The sequence below is a fragment of the Artemia sp. Qi Xiang Cuo genome, chromosome 9, assembly GCF_049724085.1.
Source record: "Artemia sp. Qi Xiang Cuo chromosome 9, ASM4972408v1, whole genome shotgun sequence".
NCBI classification, from domain to species: domain Eukaryota; kingdom Metazoa; phylum Arthropoda; class Branchiopoda; order Anostraca; family Artemiidae; genus Artemia; species Artemia sp. Qi Xiang Cuo.
Window position 1 is genome coordinate 16,335,662 of NC_142802.1, and position 23,271 is coordinate 16,358,932.

The 23,271-nt window shown below is 33.1% G+C and overlaps 1 protein-coding gene across 1 annotated transcript in view; it reads right to left on the minus strand.

The window, feature by feature from the left end:
* The window catches only part of Rfk (Riboflavin kinase), a 34,336-nt gene extending 11,525 nt beyond the window's left edge, over window positions 1-22,811 (minus strand). The window contains exons 1-2 of the mRNA XM_089094311.1: window positions 22,669-22,811; window positions 6,598-6,749 (exon numbers count right to left, since the gene is read on the minus strand). Of these exons, the coding sequence (XP_088950437.1) occupies window positions 6,598-6,749; window positions 22,669-22,777 (261 nt within the window). The 5' untranslated portion in view covers window positions 22,778-22,811. The remainder of the gene's footprint in view (window positions 1-6,597; window positions 6,750-22,668) is intronic.
* Window positions 22,812-23,271: the final 460 nt, after the last annotated feature.

The following is a 23,271-nucleotide window of genomic DNA, read 5'->3' on the forward strand; positions in this document are numbered from 1 at the left end:
CCTTAGGGATGACTTGCTTTTCGTCTGGCTAACAAGAACGATTATTGGCAATTTGTCATCCTTCTTCCACAGAACGTGCCCTCACTGTCTCAATCCTTCTCTCAATATAGCCTTAAAAAGCGGGATTGAACCGCATTTTCCAAACAGCTTACTATTTTAAATACGACAGTCAGATGGTATCAAAAGGATCCGTGGACAATTCTAATTTGCGGACTTATCTTCTTATTCTTCCGACTTTTTTCGACTGTGAAAAAAGAACAACAAAACACACCGGGTATTGATAATTCTAATTTTAATATCTTCACAGCATCCACCATCTATACTAACAATACTACCCAGGTAAGTGAAACCATCTCCTTGATCGATCTTCTCACTACCCAACATCACTTTTCACCTCCACTTATTCCCAGCCTTAGCGACTTAATCTGCTTAATATTAATTTTCAAATCCATTCTGTCACCCTGAACTCACAAATTAAAAAAAAAAACATTCATTTTGCTAACATTTAATTCTATGCTCTCACATAGCCTTTGCCTTGTTTTTCAGAGCAAAGCTCATCAAAATGATCCATATAAATGAGAAAAGAACGCAATTCTGCTAGAATCTTGACTCAATACGAAACCAGTTACTAACTTCATTTCCTACTTTAGCGACAGCAATATTATTCTCGTACATAGCACTAATAACTTCAATGTATTTGTCTGGTATACCATACAAGGATAAGACTTTCGGTAAGGCTCTTCTATCAACAGAATCGAACACTTGCTCATAATCTATAAAACCCGTGACTAAAGGGGTCTGATTACTCAGGCACTTCTCAATTATTAATCTAATAGTGAAAATTTGGTCGATGATTCCTCTCTTCTTCATAAAACTACACTGTTCTTCTCTTAAAACTTTATCAACAACATCTCAAAAGTATCATCAAACTAAATAATTTACTTCCTACAGAAACTAAGCTAATGCCTCTATAATTACCACACTCACTTTTTCACCTTTCTTATAAAGCGGTTTAATAAAATTTTTATCAAAACGCTAGGTTCTTCCTCTTTTCCAAAAGATCCTATTCATAATCCTCAGTGATTTATCTCTAACTTCATAACCGCCATATCTAAAAAAAATCATTTATCGCTCTATAAGCACCAGGGACCTTATTCTATTTTATTATTTTTTTTGTACCGTCTTTAATTTTTCCTCGCATAAAATGAAAATTTCTTCACTTCACAAGCGTCATAAATTTCATTACTCCTTTCTATATATAATTTCCTGTAACTTTATCATGGTTTATATTCTCAAAATGTATAGCCCACGCCTCCCTAAATCTTTAACTAACTGTGTCCCCGTTCTTTTCTGTAAGTGGAATAAATCCAGACACTCTCTCAATTTTTAACAGGTCAGCACAATATTTTACTATTATGCCATCGGGTTGCATTTTCCAGATCATCAGCAACTTTATCCACGGCCTCTATTTCACACCTCCTTAATTCATATTTTAATGCATTCTCTACTTTCCTTACATTCTTTACTCTAGTATGATCTATTGCTCAAATAATTCTTATACAAGCCCATTCTCTTCTCTTCTAAACTTTGAGCATTTTCACTGATATTGCTAGCTGCGTTTCTAACTTTCCTTCCTAATAACGGTTTCAATCACGGTTACAACAGTATCTGCAACCTATTAAAGAACTAACCACGGCCAATAGTAACCAAAAATTAAAAAATAAGTTTAAAAAAAACTGGCTGATGAGAAAAAATTGCTATTTGTCGCTGATTCAGGAATGGTAATTATTATCTCGATGAATATTAAAAGTAAAATGATTATTTTGAAAACCAATTTCTAAAAATATCGAAAATAGCGTGAAACGCCTGAAAATAGGCATCAGGTCAAAACGAAAAGTACACTATTAGAATCGTCATTGTCAAAAACCCTGGATTACAAAGACACCCGAAAGCCAAAGCTTTATTTGGACTCTTCAGTGAAATTATGAATATGCTACCCTTTGGCAAGGCCGTACCAAGGAGGAGGGGATTAGGGAGTTTACCCCTCCCCCCGAAACTTTTGTCCGGATCGTAAAAACGTAAAAAAAAGCATATAAACAAATGATTCTTTTAAAGTTTTTTGTACCCCCCCCCCCCAAACAAAATCCTGGATACGACCCTGCCCTTTGATCTTTGTGACAATAATATGTTTTTTATGATGATACATTTAAAGCTGATACCTCTTCTTTCGACTTAAAATTTTGCATACTAAAATGAAGCATATTTTAGTATATAAAATCTTTATATCATTGGCCATGTGACAGCCAATAATGTGACTGAACACAATTGCGGTGTTTAGCCATATTATTCAGCTAAACACCAAAATTTTTATAAACTTTTGGTCTTAAAATACCAAGTATAGTGAAAATAAAATCTGACTGCTTCAATAGGTTAAGCACGACCGGGTATATCAAAATAATTAGGAAAATCGGGGATTACATTTTTAATAAAAAAAAACTCATATGCAGTTATGCACTTTTTGGTAGTGATGAAACCAACATTTAAAAACAACACATATTGGTGAAAACCAAAAAACTAAAAAAAAAAAAATTAATACAGTACAAAACAGCTTTAGAAGGTGTAGCTTTCATTTGAAAGTGTACTTGTCTCTTGGGATCCACAGACAGTTAATGTTTTGATTTTTAAAGACAAAACAACATAGTCAAACTTAAGTTATTAGTTTACTTCTTTATTTTCACGGTTTTACGTGGCAACACTGACGGAAATTTGGTACTGCTCTAGAAACTAAATAATTCTGAAACTATAAAAAGAAGAAAATTCCGAAAGTCTCGCTTTTCAAGTATCAAAAGACCTAAGATGTTTAGACAAAAAATAGTTTTATTTTGATGTCCTAGGTACTTTAAGATCCCTCAAAAAAGATTTATCACGATAAAACCTGAAGCACTCAAAGTAAAATTAATTATTATTCTCTCTATGCAAAAGCTTGTCACTCTTTTCCAGAATTTAAATAATGTTTGATATTTTAATTTTATAACGTGACAACACAGACAAAATTAGTAAAGTTCTTTCACTCTTTTGCAGTTTTTAAATAATGTTTTGTATTTTAATTTTTTTTTTTTTTTAGATATTTCATTCAGTATGTTTTAAGTCTATTGTAAATCCTTGCTTTGTTTCATTTGTTGAAGTATTTCGACCGCTTCATATGGTTAAGTACGACCAGTGGTCGCACTTCCTAATTATGTTGATATACGTGGTCGTCGACCAAGTATATCAACATAATTAAGAAAAATCAGGGATCCTATTTTTAATAAAAAAAAATTAATATGCAGTTATGCAGTTTTTGGTAGTGACGGAATCTACATTCAAAAATAACATGTTGAAAAAAAAACCTAACAACAAAACACCATACATCTTTAGTGTGTAGCTTTCATTTGAAGGTGTCTCTTTGGATCCACAGACAGTCAATGTTTTGATTTTTATAGACAAAACAACATAGTTAAACTTAAGTAATTAGTTTACTTCTTTATTTTCACGGTTGAACATGGCAACACTGACGAAATTAGTTAGCTTCTTCCACTCTTATGCAGTTTTAAATAATGTTTTATATTTTTTTTTAGGTATTTCAATCAGTATGTTTTAAATCTATTGTAAATAGTTGCTTTATTTCATTTGTTGAAGTATTTTGGCAATTTCGATTATGTGTTTTATACAATCCTTGATTTTGAGGGAAATAAATAAATATTCAGTTAAAAAGTGTCAGATATGGCCCTTGATCTTTGTGGCAACGGCATATTTTAAAGGCCTATTATACATTACGTTACTATTTACCTTGCTAAGCAACGGTCATCGTACAGGTAAAATCACGGGCAACTGTAGATCAACAGTAGCAGTTGCCTACCAAGAACGATTTTCATTATTAGAAAGCTTCCAGAAACATCCATTAGCTGGGGAACAGACTTGTCGTATTCAAATACAATGTACGCTAATGTAAGGTTTCCTTTCAGCCCTACACAAAGCAAGCTCATAAAAAAACGGGAAAAGAAATATAACACACAGATGAAACCTAAGGAACGCACAAGTAATATCATATTACATTAATGTATTTAGGGCAAAATTAAATTAAGGAAAAGGATAATTTTGTATATTGCACATTGGATAACCAAATTCGAAAAATATAATATAAATTGTGTCCAGGTATGTCTAAATACTCAGGCATTTCTTTCTAGAGGAGGGGAGGGAAAATTTCGAAAAGAAGGGAAAAGCACACAAACAGTGGGCAAAATATAAAAAGCTATGGTAAACTCTATGGAAAACTCTAAACTCGGATATTTCGGGAAGGGGCTGCAAACGCACTGCGTACGGCCCCTCTAATCAGTGGCGTAATTTCGTCAAAATCCTGGGAGAGGCAAAGTTGGAGCCAATTTTCCCAAATCAAGTGAAAGTCACAGTGATAACTGAAAAACGAGTCATATATTACCATAAAGGCAAAGATATACTAAAGAAAATTGATCTAGTCTCTGGATAATTGAATTATAAAGGCTCATCTTAATTTTGACATGATTTTTTGCATATACTAAATTTCAGCTGGGGGGGGGGGGTAAACTGAGGTCTGGGGGGAGGGGCAAACTGAGGTCTAGGGGGAGTGTGCAAACTTGGGTCTGGAGGGGGCGGTCCCCTCCCCCTGCCCCCTAGAAAATTACGCCCCTGCTTCTAATACCTGTCAGAAACTACTTATACTGTTGATATCTATCCCTTTTAGTGCAGGTTTTTGGATTTAATTCTCAGCCTTGGATTGGTTTACTGAGTGCAAACTCCTAAGAAATTTAACATAAAGCAAAAAAGATAATAAAAAGAAAAAACAGTTAAGCAACTTGGGCAACTGAATAAAAATGACAACCTGTTTACACAGCAGAAAAACCCGAATCAATTCATAATTACATAGCTGAAGTCGCACAATCCTTAATAAAATCAATTTGGGACATCTCAACTAATCATGTGATTCTCTTCAGGCTGTCCCAAGTCTGAAAAGGAACGTTTTGGGCAGTGGCGTGGCAAATCACTCTCATGAAAAAAGACTATGTTAAAAAAATGTCAAAAGAAAGTCTATAATCTAATTCAATTCCAATCATGACCCATACATGCTCATAGACTATATTCCTGGTCACAAACCAGTGAAATCCGCGTTCAGAATGTCAGCCCTGTCAGCCCTGCTGAAAGCAGAACAAGTCTTCCAAAAGACTGAGAGGTTTGGGTTGAACATTCAAGCAATCAGACCTACTACTGACACCCAGACAGTATCCTAAGAAACACTTATGAAAAACGCCAAGATGCTAGATAATGAACATATACATATATACATTCTTCAATATTCAAGCAGCTAAATCAAATTACTCATGGCAATGAATAGTGAGTAAAGAGCAACCCTAGTAAATAGAAACTGTAACTCCAAAAACTAAATTTTGAGAATAATATTTTGCCAAAAGAATCTACTTCTTATGCTGACTACGAATCAGTGAATCTCTTCTAAGTTTATGGCTACCCATCAAAAGTAGTTAGATGAAGGAAAGTCACGTTATTTTAGGAAGAGGAAAAACAGCCTCTAAAAGAGGCAACTCTTGAAGAAAATTACCCATCGACCTATCTGAGAGCTAAAAAATTAACTTTGTATTTTCCTCAAGAAAGATTGTCACAGATTAAGTTTAGTTTTACTGACAAATTTTTTCTGGCTATGGGAAACTTCATCAAACCAGAGGTCTAGAATATAGACCAGACCAGGAGTCTAGAAATTCTAGTGCCTCTTCTAAGTAACAAAAGATATGACATGATTACAGTACAATTTTTTGTTTTCTAAATTCGCGGCGCCAGATATAATTACCGCTGATTTGCAACTGTCTTTTATTGAGGTTTTTAGTTGACTATTGAACCTTCTACTAAAAGACTCAACAGAGAAACTTTTAGTGATAACTTACTAGGAAGATCATTCCAGATCCATATGGGTGTGACGAGCAAATTTGTTAATGGTCGACTTCAACACTCTTATAAAGCTGTAAAGGTACAGTTTCTGTTCCAAAATAGGGCCAGAAAAAGGGAGCTTACAAAGAGTGTATACTCAGTACCATCCCACAAAATCAGAACAGATATTAACCTTTAAAGGATAGGAAAAAATAAAAGAGTAAAGCTAAAGCGGAATAAGAGTGTGCAGAGCTGCGTTGGCCTCAGGCCACTCTGTGCTGCTATGAATTGTCTATAGCTGTAGTAATTGTTAAAGTGTAAAAAAAAAATAAAGATGGCTAAAATATACTTTAAACATTTCAAGCAGTTGACCCACAAGAAGGAAATAATAAAAAGGAAAAAAAGAAAGAAAACAAGAAGGAAATGAAAAGATACCCAAGTACAGGCTTGATTGAGATTGCAAGAACTAAGATAAAATATTTTGACTCCAATTGAGGAAGTTTAACCAGAAGCTTCAAAGAGGGTAGAATAAAAAATTACTAGTCTGTTGGCCTGAGGTCAAGTGGTCCCTTGGCGCATCATGGAGTATTTATAAGCAGAAAAAGAAATACTTCAGGTAGAGATGCTACTGTCAGTCTTACCTACCATTGACTTTTTGGTATTTTTGTAGAATGGATTCCAACCAACACTCATAACCATCTTGAAAACTTCACCTGCATCAACATTTGCCCATCCATAATAGATACCAGTGTCTAAACTATGAGGCAGATCATCAATTACTTGCTCAGAAAAATTTGCTAGAAAAAATTTAATAGTTTAGAAACTAATTTTTTTTGTGGGACATCTATATTTCAATACTGGCTTTAGATGTGTAATCAAGATACTCAGAGATTCTTATAGACTGACTCTGGTTGGGACCAAGGGTCTCATCTTGGGCCCTTTACTAACACAGATAAAATGAATAACTAGAATTTTGATCTGATGCCAAGTGGAGCTGGAGGGATAGCCAAGGGTATAAATGGCACTAAGAGGATGTCAGTTTGCCCTCCAATCGGTTTAGATCTTTTAAAAAGGCACTAAAACTCAGTCTATTGCACCAACATAAAATGACAATTTTATGTCTTATAGCGTATAATGTCGTTTTTTAACACATCAATTTATACACTCCAATTAGTTTTAGCACTTTTTTCGTTTAAGCCTATCTTCCAATTGGTCTTGACCAATTAGAACTGAGTCTGTTGCATTGACTGTGGTAATAGCCCTATTTTTTTTATTTAATTATCTGATTTTTAACATGTCAGAGGTAGCAGGCTCAAGCCAATAGCAAAAGTTGGTGAAGATGCTGCTGATTACTTCTGCTCAACAAACTTGAAAACAATGGGTGTCCCATAAAACCAATACTTGGGTAATGCAGACAAACATTCTCTCTACAATATAATAGCCCAAAACACGCATTTAAACCTTGCAAATGAGCAATCTAGCCAACAAATGTTGGAACACTGAAGAAAACGGAAGCAGATTATGAAACCAACTGTTGTCATACATAACCAGAGCACTGCAATTTGCAGTGTACTTGGCCCACTAAAGGACTTAAAATTGGTTCTAGTTTTGAAAACAAAATTATAGTTCTGATCAGTCTACCTGTCTTAGCAATGTAGCTATTATGGATCTGAGCTAAATTATAGTCTCCTTTAACTGATCACAATTGTTATGTTGAGAAATGGTATTTAAAATCAGTTGTAAAACTAACTATAGGAGGTTAAGACAAAACCTCCCTAAAAAGAAAGCCAGTTTCTTTCTATAAGTATTTATAACTAATTCAAGTATTTATTTCAAAACTGAGGTATGTAGGGGGACTTTACCTTCTTTTATATTTTAAATAGTCTCAATTTGATTTTGAAACCATGCTCACAGCAACACTTCTAAAATCACCCTTACAATAGCATACATCACAACTTTTTAGACACAACCATATGCTGTCATTAGTGTGATCAGTTTAGACTGTATTTGAAATATGTTTGTTACAGCAATAGTTAAAAATAAAAATAATAAAACCTCATTTGAAACCTCATCCTGACAGTTAAGTCACTATAAAAACTTTACTATACCATCTAGAAAATTGATTTTTTCACTATTGTATGAGTTTTTTTACAAGTTTATCATTTGTTTGAATATGTTAGTCACTTACATTAGTTACCTTAATTTGCACTTTGGAGCAAATTAAGATCCATCTTCATCTGTTAATTGCTCCATATTTGACAATGGGAATGATTAAACATCAAATGCATCCCACTGGTACTTCCAGGGATCATCATTCCATTTGACATCTAATAACTTTTTGAAAACTTCATCATTGGGACTATTCCAGTGGTTTACTACATGGCAGGAGAAAAAATGTTGTTGGTGTCAAGTTTTGACAGATGGTTTGAACAACTTCTGTGATTGTCCCCTCCTGTCAGTGCCAGGATTTTGGAAAATTGACAAATGAATTGGGGGGGGGGGTTTCCTGTGAGGTAAGATTATATGTCAAAAGCATATAAGCTCTTTGTTGTTGGTAAACCAGTGTAAATAATTTCAACTTCTTCAAACGTTCATCACAAAGCTTGTCTCTCATTAGATACTGACTTTATGGCTCTCCTTTGCACCCCCTCCATAATCTGTACATCACCCCTGTATCATGGTGATGCTATGCACGGTCCCAAATAGAGCACTGGTCTGATAAGGGCCTTGTACAACCTCACAAAAACACAGGGAGACCTACTGGATATAGCTTGAACAAGAATCATATTCTTGCAGTTTGAATAGAATTTACACTGGTTATCAATGATGATTCCAAGATCCCTTTCTTCATTCATACTTTGCAGCTCTTAAATGTTATTTGCAGCACAATTGACCATAGTAGGCAGAATACCACTGGTGACTCCACATCTCTCAGAGAGGATTGATCCTCCTTCATTACCTTCACTTACAATACTGAAGGTTCTCCTTTACTTACAATACTATAAATTTATAATGTCAATAACAGTTAATAATAGAGCCTAACCACAGAGATGCATTTTAAGCTTGAACCCAATCTCAGAAAGTTCAGCCAAAGCTTGGATGAAGAATATTAAAATTGGGACAAAAAGTTTTAATCACAGATAGATTTAATCATGGAAGTATTATAAAACAGAACAATTGTATTTAAATAGATTAGCCTATAAGGATAGTTTTTTATTTAAGCTTATTTAATTTAAAGCTTATTTTATTTAAGCTAATTTTTTATTTAATGTTGAGAAAAGAAGCTTTCTCCAAGATTTTAGTCATCCAATCCTAATTAGTCCAATCATATCTAAAACCATCGACATCATGTCTAAGATCAGTTTCCAAAATCGTCAGTATTTATGAAAGATACATTTTAATTAAAATATCTAGTCAGTTAATTCAGAGTTTTTTTCCATTACTTAGCTAGATAGATGGTGAATGCATCAGCAAATGGATCTTTGTATGCTCTTTCCAAATATACTAATTGCTTCCTCTACAAACTCGTTTTTTGAGCCCTTAAAGTCACACCTTATTAACACCATAAAAACTTGCTGATCTCATTTCTATAAAAGTGTGTTACTTAGCTTCATACTCCCCCTCTCACTCTTACAGGGTGGCAAGATTTTACCCACCCCCCAGAAAATAACCCCTGTGGAAAATAAGGCATTCTAAATTTGAGAGTTTATTTGATTTTTTTTTGCTGTAGGGGGAAGGAATTTGGTACTTGTGTATTATATGCCACTCATTAGAGTTTATGCTGCATAAAACTTGAGAACAAACCAATTTCTTTGCTAGTTTCTTTCAGCTTAGCATGAGACAAGACAAAGACAAGTGACAGAATATATAGAAAATATATGATTTGTGCTATATATTTGCATGTAAGGGGCGGGGGGAGTAAAATATCTGGACAGTTTGAAATCAGAAAACTATTCTTACTTCATAATATGCAGAATAATTGTACCTAACACATTTTGCATTCAGACCCACTATACCTACCCCCCCCCCCAAATGTACAAATATATAGCCCAAATTTATTTATAAAGTAACAAAGAAACCAGTTTGCTCTCCAGTTTTACACATTGAAAACTTGAGTGAGTGGCATATACCGCCATGCAAAAAGTGGGTAGCAAAGTAGCAATGCTAATTGGCAGTTTTCAAATTTGTTGGCAGATTTTGTCTGAAAATACTATTTTTACATATAAAAATAATTTTTGCTAGAAAAAAAAGCTGTCAAAATACAAGTTGTGCTCCACCATGCAAAAAGTAGAGTAGCAAAGTAGCAATGCTACTTGGGCAGTTTTCATGGCCTAGTAGATTGTTGGCAGATTTTGTCAGAAAATACCAGTGCTTCCACTATCCCTGAATTAATGGGATTTTCCCAAAAATCAGTTTTCTCGAAAAATTCGATTCCCCAAAAATACCCTTTTGTTCAGGGTTGCCACCCCTAGTGATTTATCACTAGTGACAATCCACCCATAGTAACTATCACTTTCATATAACTTGACATAATTCTTTCACCACTTCCAAAGTTTTTGTCTGAATTATTTTCTACATACAAAAAACCAGACATAGATCATTGAATTACTGGCCTTTCTCCATGTGCTATTAAAAGCATAATGTTTATAAGACTATACCATTTCATCAAAGGTTCTCTTGTGACTCCTGGTAAAGAATTTTATTTGAACACGTTTGCATTCAGTGTAATTCTGAGCATTGGTGCAAAGTGGGTTATTTTAGACAGCTGGACTAGATTGAAAAATTATTCAAAAATAAAAAGGGAAAGGATGGTACTTATGCAGAGGGGGGAGGGAATTTTGTGAAAAATTTGGATATATTTTCATTACTGAGCCATAAATTAGATTAAATAAAGACCTTTCTTTATGTTCTTTCAAAATATAACCACTATTTAACACGGAAATTAAATGGACCTTTTAAGATGATACCTTTTTCTCTTATTTTCTGCAATTTAGTTTCAGTTAGGTTAGTTTAGGTCATGTTACTCCCCCTCCCCTAATGTGCAAATATATAGCCCAAATTTGTTTCTAGTTTTACATGTTTATCATGTTTTTATATTTTCCATTAGGATTAACCTAACTTCACTTCTTGAGTGTTGGTGGTATAATACATAAGTACTAATTAAAGGACTGATCTTTTTGCCAGGAATCTTTACCATTCAAAAATTTGTTGGATTTTGCTTCATGTGGTACCATATGTAAAAATTAAGTACTTTTCTTTTTTCCTTGAGGATTTTATTTTGCATATAACCTTTTATGTTCAAACGTATTCCCCTCCTCCTCCTCCCCTTACCACTACTACTCAGGTGCCCTCCCCCTGAAATATTTTTGGCGGGCATCCATGCTTGACTGAGTGGTTCAACTAGAGTCTAAGATCTTTTCATGGTCTAGGAAAGTTGTTAAGTATGTGGATGAAATTTTACAGAATAGATATTCTGCTCAAATTAGGGCATTGGAATTTTTGTTTAAATACCTAGGCCTACCTCCACAACTTCAAATGCTGGAGCTATTATTAACCCTGTATGAAGGCTAATCCTGAGATAAAAACAATAGAATAACAAAAACCATGGTAGAATTGGATTTACCATTCAAAACTTTTCCTAAGTACAATCTTCTTATTGTAAAAATTGCAGTCCCTCTTAATGAGACATAATTAAGCTAAAGATTATATTCAAATTTGGGGAATAGTTGAATAAAACAGAAGTAACCCCAAAATATGATTCATAAAAAATTGTATATTATAGACAAAAGTAAAAATTTGGTTATTATTTCCAGATTGTTTTCTTCTAAAGTTTTATATTATTTTCAGACTTATTTTTGTTTACAAACATGGTCTTTGTTTCTGACTCTGCTACCTGATATCTGTGTTTGAAGATTGATCAAACAGTTCGTGGTAATGAACTGTAAGTAACTCAACCCAAAAGGAACCAAAACTCTAAAAAAGAACAACTACAAAACAAAAAACCACCAGCAGATCCAGGGGGACCCCAGCCCCCCTTACAGCCAAGATGGTGGGGTCACTGGACCTCACCAAGATTTTGCTCTAGATTTGCCCCTGCAACAAAGAGCTGTTTTCGTTTTTTATATTCTTTTTTTTACCAAACGAGACATCTTTCCTTAAATATCTTTTTTGCAAAATATACGTCTCTTCTCTTCTGCAAGAACAGATTTATCTCTTTTCACGCTACAGCTTTTTCAAAATTGTTCAAACTAAAAGCTCCTTGCGCTTCAATGTCTCCATGTGAAAATTGAATTTTAAGTTGTTGTTATCCTTTGTCCTTGTGGACAAGTTTTTACTTACTCCAATTCTCTTGAACAGAAAGTGAATATTTATCCAAATTGTGCATGAATAAACAAATTCTCTCAAAACTGTTTATTTGTCAATTGAAAGAATCATAAAAGGGTTGGTAGCTATCAAGGTGTACATACAGTTAAAGCAGGTAATGGGAAAGCTGGAGCATGGAAGTTTAGTTGTTCAAGACAGCCACACTACTATGTACCAGCAATTTATCTTTATAATGGGGATTAGATTTGGGCAAAACTAAAATTACAGCTTCATAATGCATGTGACTGCCAGGCTGCTGATCAATATTGTTCTCCCAGAAAATCGAATGGTGCTTTTTATAGTTGTAGTATTGTGATCCATGAGTATCAAGAATGCAATTGGGTATGCATTATTTTTACAAGACCAATTGCATTAAAGTGTACAACTCCATCCATAAAGTAACAGCAGTAAGCTATATACAGTACAATTCAGACTTGAAATACTAAAATCCACTAGCAGTATTAGAGTAAATATGATACAGTACTTTTGATAAAATAGTAAAAATAAACTGATAGAGTATGATATTTATGGTTAGTATATAGCTTGCCACTGAATTAGATAACAATGCTAATTGTGATTCAGAAAACTATTGATATTTCTAACTTCAAGCTATACTAAGTTACATTTGTTACTTTTCTGTAAATTTTATGTACAAAAATACTTTTTCCTCAAAGCAGTCAAAACACAAGTTGTGCTGCTAAAGCATTGACTTTAGAATTCTGCTACTGGCAGCTTTGGAACTTTTTGCACACCTGGACATATAATACACAAGTACCAGAATTTTTCATGGAGAGAGAGAGCCAGATTTCCCAGTGCTATTTAAAAAGAATCAGAAATTAAATTAAAAAAAGGTTTTTCAACTGAAAGTAAGGAGCAACATCAAAACTTAAACCAAACATAAATTTTAACATATATAAAGGAGTTGCCCCTTCCACGAGACTATGCTTTTTACACTGAAGTACTGAATTTCGTCCTAATTCTTCAAGAATGGTTCCTGAAAAACAATGGATATTTAATTAGAATAATAAACTTTGTTTTAAAATTCTAAAAAAAATTTTAGCATAAAAAGCAAGGTCTTGAGGAGGAGGCAGCCCACTTTTGTATATGTAATAATTTCTGTTTGTTTTATGTTTAGTGTTGCTCCTTAATTTCAGTTGAAAAAATTCGTTTTTTGAAATTTAATTTCTGATTCTTTTAAATAACACCAGGAAATCCAGCTCTCTCTCCATGAAAAATTCTGGTACTTGTGTATTATACATCACTTGCTCAAGTTTACAATGTGTAAAACTCAAGAACAAACTGGTTTCTTTGTTACTTTTGAAACAAATTTGGGCTATATATTTATACATTAGGGGGGGTGGGGGGTAAAGTATAGTGGTTCTGCAAGCAAAATGTGTTAGGTACAATTATTCTCCATATTGTGAACTAAGAATTATTTTTGGACTTCAAACTGTCCAAATACTTTACCCCCTCTCCCCTATGTGCAAATATATAGCCCAGACTGTATATTTCCCAACTATTCTATCACTTGTAATTGTCTTGTCTCATGCTAAGCTAAAAGAAACTAACAAAGAAATAAAGAAACCAGTTTGTTCTTGAATTTTACACAGCATAAACTTGAGTGAGTGGCATATAATACACAAGTACCAAAATTCCTTCCACCTAAGGAAAATAAAAAAACAAAGCTCAAATAAAATTTTAAAATTTGGAAAGCCTTATTTTCCACAGGGGTATTTTCTGGGGGCGTTTATATGTGGTATATATGTTCAAATTATCTTTTTCAATAGCTTGACTATTTCTGGCTTAATATTTTATGGTATTACTAATCAATTGGTAGGAAGAAAAGAGTTGCACTAGTATAAAAAATAATGTGACTGTTAACATTGGTTATATAATCATCAATCAGGGGAGGGGGTCAAGTGAAGCAATAAACTTTTATTATTAAGTTAGGTAGGTGTTTATGATTCTTTAAAAAGTGGTTTCTAAATTTTTAGTATCCATTTTTACAGGCAAATAATAACAAGGCATAATTTTAATAGTCTTTTTAGGAATTCAAAACACAAGTTGCAAAGAAAGCAATTAGATAATTTTTAAAGAGCATAAAAAGATGCATTTTTTTTGGCATGTTTGCATTCTACCTAGCCAAGTAATAGAAAAAACTCCAAATTTACCAGTTTTTCTTAGTTTTGATTAGGCACTGCCTGGGTACAGGGGCTTTGTTTTAATACTTTTTCTGAGTTTACTAATTGCTACAAGCCTATTTTAAGCCCTTAAAGTCAAACTTTGGTCCTTTATTTGTCCAATATATTCAAGAGGAAAGCCTACCATTTGACTCCAGACCTAATGCCACATTGAAATTTTGCAGTCATGTATTTCACAACTATTGATTTATTGCAATCAACTTTAATTTAGTATCCATTAAGGAGAGGGAGGGGAGGAGCATACTTATAATAGAAGTGATAAATTATATAAATGGAAGAACTGATTTTTTATTTTGTGGCTTAAAAGTCTTGTAATTTTTGACCCACTTTGTGCAAATTTTGTTAAACAAAAAATTGTCTCATTATACTTCAAAACTCACCTGCAAGTAAAATAGCAAAAATAAACAAGTATCAATTGTCAAGTTTATTGATTCAAATCAGAATAAATCAATGCATGTGGGATAGATGACTGAAACATCAACTTAGCTCTGGATTATGAATGAAGAGGTAAGTTTTATCTCAGTTCTACTAAAGGAAAAAACTAAACAAGGTGTAACATTTAGGGCTGAAAATAGAATTTGTAAGGTAAGCAATTAGCATAATTGAGAGAAGACCATAAATAGGTGCATCAAGTAGTATACATTTTCTAACTAGCAAATTAATTGAGAACAGAAAATTAGGTACTTTAACTACCAGGGATTTTTATTATTTAGCTAGATAAAAGGTGAGCATGTCACTTATATTTTCTTATGCTGTTTTCAAATATACTAACTTGCATCCTTTGCAAATTTTACTTCAAATCCTTCATGTGACACTTAGTTCTATATTAGGAAATGGTTACTAAAAACCATGAAGGTAATATTTTGCTGTTCATATTATTCACTTACAAATAAAGTGAACACAGCACATGATGTCTTTTTTATGCTCATTCCAAATATAATAATTACTTTTTGAGCAAATGAATTTTGCCCCTACCACTATATATACCAATTCAGTGCAAATATTTATACATTAGGGGGTTAGGGTTAAGTTTAAACTTACTTCATATCACAAGTAAACAAGATGCAACTTTCCCCAGAAGTGATTATTGAATTACAAAAGAGCATAAAAAAGGCATCAAATGAAATTTGCACTTTCCTCTTAACTAAATTATAGTGCCAGCTAGGAATTTACCAAAGAGGGGTCAAGTAGTGTGGTCACTTTATTTGTCAGTCAATAATATGAACAACAAAATATTTACCACTACAAAAAGTTCTTTAAAAAAAAAGTGCAAATACTTACTTATTTCATTCCTAAAAGTATATTCGCTTCACTTTATTCTCTCTGTTCTTCTTGTCAATGAAAATCAAGTCTATTAAATATTCAAAATATATTTTTATTTCCCTACATGACAGGTCTAGACCCATTGAAACTTTGTCAAAACAACATTTTACCATAATTTTTAGTAATCAGCTTCTTTTTCTCTGGCTTTAGTTCTGAAAATGCAATTTCTGTTATTTGAGTAGAATTTTAAGCCATATTAATGTTTTTTTTTCAAAATTTAGGAAATGTATTTGCATATCTTTAAAACCTTATAAATTGGGATTGAGCAAAGTTGTGAAGTTGAAAATAACTTTATTGTACTTCAAACCTATTCCCTGCCTATACATAGTATTAACAAGCGAAGTAATTTAACTATTCTATATACAAATGCAGACTGTTTATCTACAAAAATTGATGAATTTCATGCCCTAATATCAACCCACAAACCCCATATTACTGTTTTTGCAGAATCACTACCAAGGAATTATCAGCACCCAGATGTATTTTTCCAGAAAATGCCTGATTATAATCTCATTATAAATACTAATTATAAGCATGGAATTTTCATTTATGTTCATACCTCATTAAAGTATATTGAAGTTAATGGCCCAATTTCTTCAATTATAAGTGAATCCTTAGTAGTAATTGATGTGAAATTACCCGGGTCCTCAATTGCTTTTAGAGCCATTGTAGTCATTTATCGTAGTCCTTGTGTTTGTGAATTGTCTTCATTTAATAATAGAAAAATATTGCAGTATTTATCCACTGTCTCTTTATCTAGTTCTAAGTTTTTAGTAGTTGGTGACTTTAACCTACCTTCTATTGATTGGACATTGGGTACAACACAACTTTCTGATGAGTCATTTGAAAATCAATTCCTAGAAACTTTACAAGAACATTATTTGTATCAGCACATTCAAAACCCTACTCGTTTGCGCGCTAATTCAACTCCTTCAGTTTTAGACCTTGTAATTACAAAATCACCAGACAACGTTACTAGTGTTGAGTTTTTGCCACCACTAGCAAAAATTGATCATTTGGTATTGGTGATATCACTAAATTGTGTTGTAAGTTGTTCTGATGTTCCAAATCATTCTCCCAAATATGATTATGATAGAGGAAATTACATTGCATTTTCAGATTATATTTCATCTCTTTCTATACAAGAGGAGTTACAGCCATGTAATGCTACTATTGATGCATCTTTTGATTTTATTAAGCTGGCCCTTATAGAAAGTAAGGATCAATATGTACCAATATATACTAGTAGACAGTTTTTCAAAAATAGACAGATCCTTCCTTGGTATATTGTACAAATGCTAAAAGAAAAAGGTGATAGGTGGCGTGATCATGTAAGAATTAAAACCTTTGATTTTTGGTTAAATTATAAAAGAGCTAAAAATAGAGCAACTAAATTCTTTTGTTTAAATTGCCAAGAGGTGGAGTCAAAAGTTATAGCATCAGTCCAAAGTTGCCCAAAAAGATTTTGGAAATATGTGAGAAGGAATCAAGTTTCACAATCCCCATCATCCACTTCCTTTATAGATCCCAAAACTTTTTCACTATAGACAATGATTTTGTAAAATCACAACTTCTCAATAAGGTATTTGGTTCAGTTTTTACTCAAACACACACCAAAACACACACTCAGTTTACTCCTCCAGATTTAACAAAAGAATTTGTTGATTCAGAGTTTACAGTCCAGCAGGTTTATCTGACACTCCAAAATTTTGATTAAGGAAAGACACTAGATATTGACGGATTTTCTAATGTGATGTTACGTGAACCTGCATCTGTGTTTGCTGGACCACTCACTTTTCTCTTTTATCGCTGTCTCTCATCTGGCAAATGTCCTTCAGCTTGGAAAAGAACTATCATTAGGCCATTGTACAAAAATGGTTCAAAGTCCCATTTCAATAATTACAGACCAATTTCAAATACATGAATCTTTTTGGGTATAATGGAGAAAATTATGAGTAAAGTTATGAGTAGAATCCAGGCACATTTTGAAAAAAATAATCTATGACATTCTGCTCAGCATGGTTTCCGTAAACGACAATCCTGTAACACGCAACTTCTTGAGGTTATTCATGATTTTCAGTTGATGGCTGATAAGGGTATTTTTTTTTATTGTATTTATATTGACTTTTCCAAAGCATTCGACAAAATTTCCATCCACACTTCTCATAGACAAATGTCAACTATGTGGTATTGGCCCACAAACTAAAGCATGGATAACAGATTATCTTACAAATAGAAACCAAGAGTTTGCAGTAGGTGATGCTCTTTCATTACCTATGTCTGTCATAAGTGGAGTTCCACAAGGCAGTTGTCTTGGGCCAGTACTCTTCTGCCTTTTTATCAATGATTTTCCAGGCATTGTTAGGAGTTCAACCATAAAATGTTTGCAGATGATGTAAAAATCTACAGGTCAGTCATGAGTAAACATGAGATTTTTTCAGTCATGAGTGAACATGAGATTACTTCAAGAGGATTTGGTTGCTCTGGGCCAGTGGTGTACTGCAAACTCTAAGTTCATTAATGAAACCAAGTGCAATGCTGTGCACTATTTGCATAGACTCCCTCAACATTACCATTACTTTGTTGTTGGTAAATTAATTTCAAGTGTGGAATATGTTTGTGACCATGGGATTTGTTTTGATTCAAGTCTCAAATTTAATAAACATGTATCAGATATCACCCATAAGGCAAATTACCAATTATTATGTCTAAGGCATACTTTTTCTAAGTTTAATCTTCATTCACTGATTTCACTTTATGTATCCACTGTATATCCAATACTTGAGTATTGCTCATCAGTATGGTATCCCCTTAATAAGAGAGTTAGAGAGAGGGTTGAGAGAGTGCAATGTAGGACCACCAAACTCATACCATACCTGAGTCATCTACCTTACCACCAAAGAATGCAAAGACTACAGTTACCTTCTCTCCGGTTCAGACGTGATAGAGCCAATCTAATAAATGCATTCTTCATTGTTAGGAATATTGATAATACCACCCCAACTCACTTTTTCCTTTTTACAGAATACAGTAGTACCCGTCAACACCATCACAAAATTTACCCACCATGTTCACAGAAAAGAATAGGCCAAAACTCGTTTGTCTAGCCAAGTGTGGAAGACTTGGAATTCACTTCCATCAGAAATAGTTGCAAGTACCACGGTCCATTCTTTCAAAGGTAGTTTAGCCTCTACAGATTTCTATACTGGGTCCTACCACAATCGATTTTGAGAATATTTTTACTTTTGTATTAGCTGATTTGTGCCAGTATGTTTTCAGTTATTTTATAGGCTTAGTCTTTGGTAGGTTTCAATTATTGACAGATATATTTCAGCTAAGTTTGTATGCTATTGTATATTCCAGTAATATTGTTTTCAATGTTTTCAGTTACTGTATGTTTTTGTTATGTCATTGACATTGTTATAGACTTTTTTTTATAATTTTTTAGTGCGACAAGCTTGTTAAAGCTTACTGTATCTTGGTATTAATAAATAAATATAACACAGATTTTTAAAGGTCATCAAAGGTCAGGGTCCTCTAGAGGGAGAAGGAGGGGAGGTAGTTACTTCAAAATACCTCCCAAGGATATACTTTAAACCTGTAGACCCATCCCTGAAAGTTTAATTTCCCTAAACTAAACCCTTTCCAGGATAGCCAAAAGTAGCTTAACTAGAATTTTACTGTAAAGTTTATTTTTGATGCAAATGAGAGGTAAATTTAAACTTTACCCTCACCCCCCCACTAATGTGCAAATATATATCCTGAATTTGTATATGTAGGGATGAGGTAAAATTCATTTCCAACTAAAATGATTATTATATTTGGAAAGAGCATAAAAAAAGCATCAAGTAGCATGTTTACTTTATTTGTAACTCAATAAAATGAACTGCCAAAAATTTACTGAATTTCCTTTGTTTGTTCTTATCTTATACCTCATTTTCACAATTTTTACCTCTTATTCCCCTTTTGTTAAGCTACTCCACAATCCTTATCTTTTGCAATATTTTTCTCTTTTTAATGGGTCACTTGTAGGTTATAAATAGATAAAACAAACTCTATTTAAATGGGTAAATTTTTTGTTGTTCATATTATTGACTTGCAAATAAAGTAAACATAGGCTACCACTTGATGCCTTTTTTTTATGCTCTTTCCAAATATAATGATCATTGTTGTTAGAAAAATTTTTACCCCCACCCCTATATATACCAACTCAGGGTATATATTTTCACATTGGGGGGGGGATAAATTTTATTTCTGATGTAAGTGAGAGGTAAGTTTAAACTTTTTACCAGGTAAATTTTTACCAAATCAAATTATTGAGTTACAAATAAAGTGAATATACCACTTGATGCATTTCTTTTATGCTCTTTACAAATATAATAATCATTTTTGTTGAAAATGAATTTTAGCCCCCACCCCTATTTATACAATTCAGGGTATATATTTGCACATTAGGGAGATGGGGGAAAGTTTAAATTTACCTCTCATTTATGTCAGAAATAAAATTTACCCCCACCCCAAAATGCCATTTGGTAAATTTTTACCAAATCATATTATTGAGTAACAACTAAAGTGAATATACCATTTGATGCCTTTTTTTATGCTGATTACAAATATAATAATCATTTTTATCAGAAATGAATTTTAGCCCCCCCCTTCCCTAACCTAACCCTCACCCCCAAATGTGAATTAAAGTTAGCTTAGGTTATATAGGGGGGGGGGGGGCCCGGGGCTAAAATTCATTTCCAACAAAAATGATTATTATATTTGTAATCAGCATAAAAAAAGGCATCAAATGGTATATTCACTTTATTTGTAAGTCAATAATATGATTCGGTAAAAATTTACCTGCCATTTTTCCAACAAACTTTGGAAAAATTGGAAAAGTGCTATTTTTTCAAAATGCCAAAGAAAAGTGGTTGGTAAATATTTACCAAATCATATTATTGAGTAACAACTAAAGTGAATATACCAGTCAATGCCTTTTTTATGCTGATTACAGATATAATAATCATTTCTATTGGAAATGAATTTTAGCCCCCCCCCCCTATATATACCAATTCAGGGTATATATTTCTACATTAGGGGTGGGGGGAAATTTTGTTTCTGATGTAAATGAGAGGTAAGTTTAAATTTTACCCCCATTTCCCTAATATAGAAAAATATACCCTGAATCGGCATGTAAAGGGGGGGGGGGGGACTAAAATTTGTTTACAAAATAAATGATTATTATATTCCTAATCAGCATAAAAAAAGGCATCAAATGGTATACTCATTTTAGTTGTTACTCAATAATATGATTTGGTAAATATTTACCAAGTGGTCTTTCCCAAAAAGAGGTCTTTTACCCTAGTATATATAGGGGTGGGGGTAAAATTCAGGTAAAGTTCTACCAAATCATATTATTGAGTTATTATATTCCTAATCAGCATAAAAAAAGGCATCAAATGGTATACTCATTTTAGTTGTTACCCAATAATATGATTTGGTAAATATTTACCAAGTGGTCTTTCCCAGAAAGAGGTCTTTTACCCTAGTATATATAGGGGTGGGGGTAAAATTCAGGTAAAGTTCTACCAAATCATATTATTGAGTTATTATATCCCTAATCAGCATAAAAAAAGCCATCAAATGGTATACTCATTTTAGTTGTTACTCAATAATATGATTTGGTAAATATTTACCAAGTGGTCTTTCCCAAAAAGAGGTCTTTTACCCTAGTATATATAGGGGTGGGGGTAAAATTCAGGTAAAGTTCTACCAAATCATATTATTGAGTTAGAAATAAAGTGAATACACCATTCAATGCCTTTTTTATGCTGATAACAAATATAATAATCATTTCTATTGGAAATGAATTTCAGCCCCCCCCCCTATATATACTGGTCAATATATACAAAATCATATTATTGAGTTAGGAATAAAGTGAATACACCATTCGATTCATTTTTTTATTCTGATTATAAATATAATAAGCATTTCTATCAGAAATGAATTTCAGCCCCCCCCCCTATATATGCCAATTCAGGGTTAGGTTAGGTAGGCTATAGCCTATATAGGGGGAGGGGAGCTGAAATTCATTTCCGATAGAAATGCTTATTATATTTGTAATCAGCATAAAAAAAGGCATTGAATGGTGTATTCGCTTTAGTTCTAACTCAATAATATGATTTTGTATATATTGACCTATATACCAGTAAAGTTCTACCAAATCATATTATTGAGTTAGAAATAAAGTGAATACACCATTCAATGCCTTTTTTATGCTGACAACAAATATAATAATCATTTCAATTGGAAATGAATTTCAGCCCCCCCTATATATACCTAACCTAACCCTGAATTGGCATATATAGGGGGGGGCTGAAATTCATTTCTGATAGAAATGATTATTAGATTCGTAATCAGCATAAAAAAGGCATCAAATGGTGTATTCACTTTTGTCCTAACTCAATAATATGATTTGTTAGAACTTTACCTATAGGCCTATACCTAACCGAACCCTGAATGGGCATATATAGGGGGGGGGGCTGAAATTCATTTCCGATAGAAATGATTATTATATTCGTTAATGAGCGTAAAAAAGGCATCAAATGGTGTATTCACTTTTGTCCTAACTCAATAATATGATTTGGTAGAACTTTACCAAAATTCATTTCTGACAAAAGTGATCATTATATTTGGAAAGAGCATAAAACAAGGCATCAAGTGGTATATTTACTTTATTCATAAGTCAATAATATGAACAATAAAAAATTTACTGATATAGTAAATTAATACTGATATAGGCTAGCCTAGACCTGGCCTACCTATTACAAACATAGCCAACCTGTTGGTATGCCTAGTTGCTTTGATCCTCTTCCATAGCCTCTTACAACAAATCCTTCAACAAATAGTGGCAAACCCCTCAAAGATCTAATTTTTGTAGAGCTAGGCATAGTTTTATATGTACTGTAAACTTGATGTGATAACTCTGGCCCGTTTTCTTTGTATTTGTACTATTAAGTGCAATGTTGCCATTGATGTAATATGTGCCGAAAAATCAAATTAGATCCTTACTTGCCTTTTTCCGCCGTAATGGTGAAGAGGAATCAACACCATTAGCAAAATAGTGATTTTACGTTATTATTTCGTAAAATTAGCAAATTAGCATAGCAATATAATAAGAGTTTCTCTGATGGGCCAGCCAAAAATATTCTAATAAACGAAATTACGTGTACGTTTGACGGAACTTTTACAAACCAGTAAGGTAAACCTTTTTAGAAAATGTGAGATTCTCACAGGAGTATTAAAAATTTGGAAAACAAGTAAGAAAAAAAACCAGAAGCCTTGAAAATATGATTTTATCCAGAAAAGTGATTGATGACAGTTTCGGTGCGGGCGCAAAGATTTTTTTATTATAGAGATCCAAAAACAGGAAAAAAAAACTTTG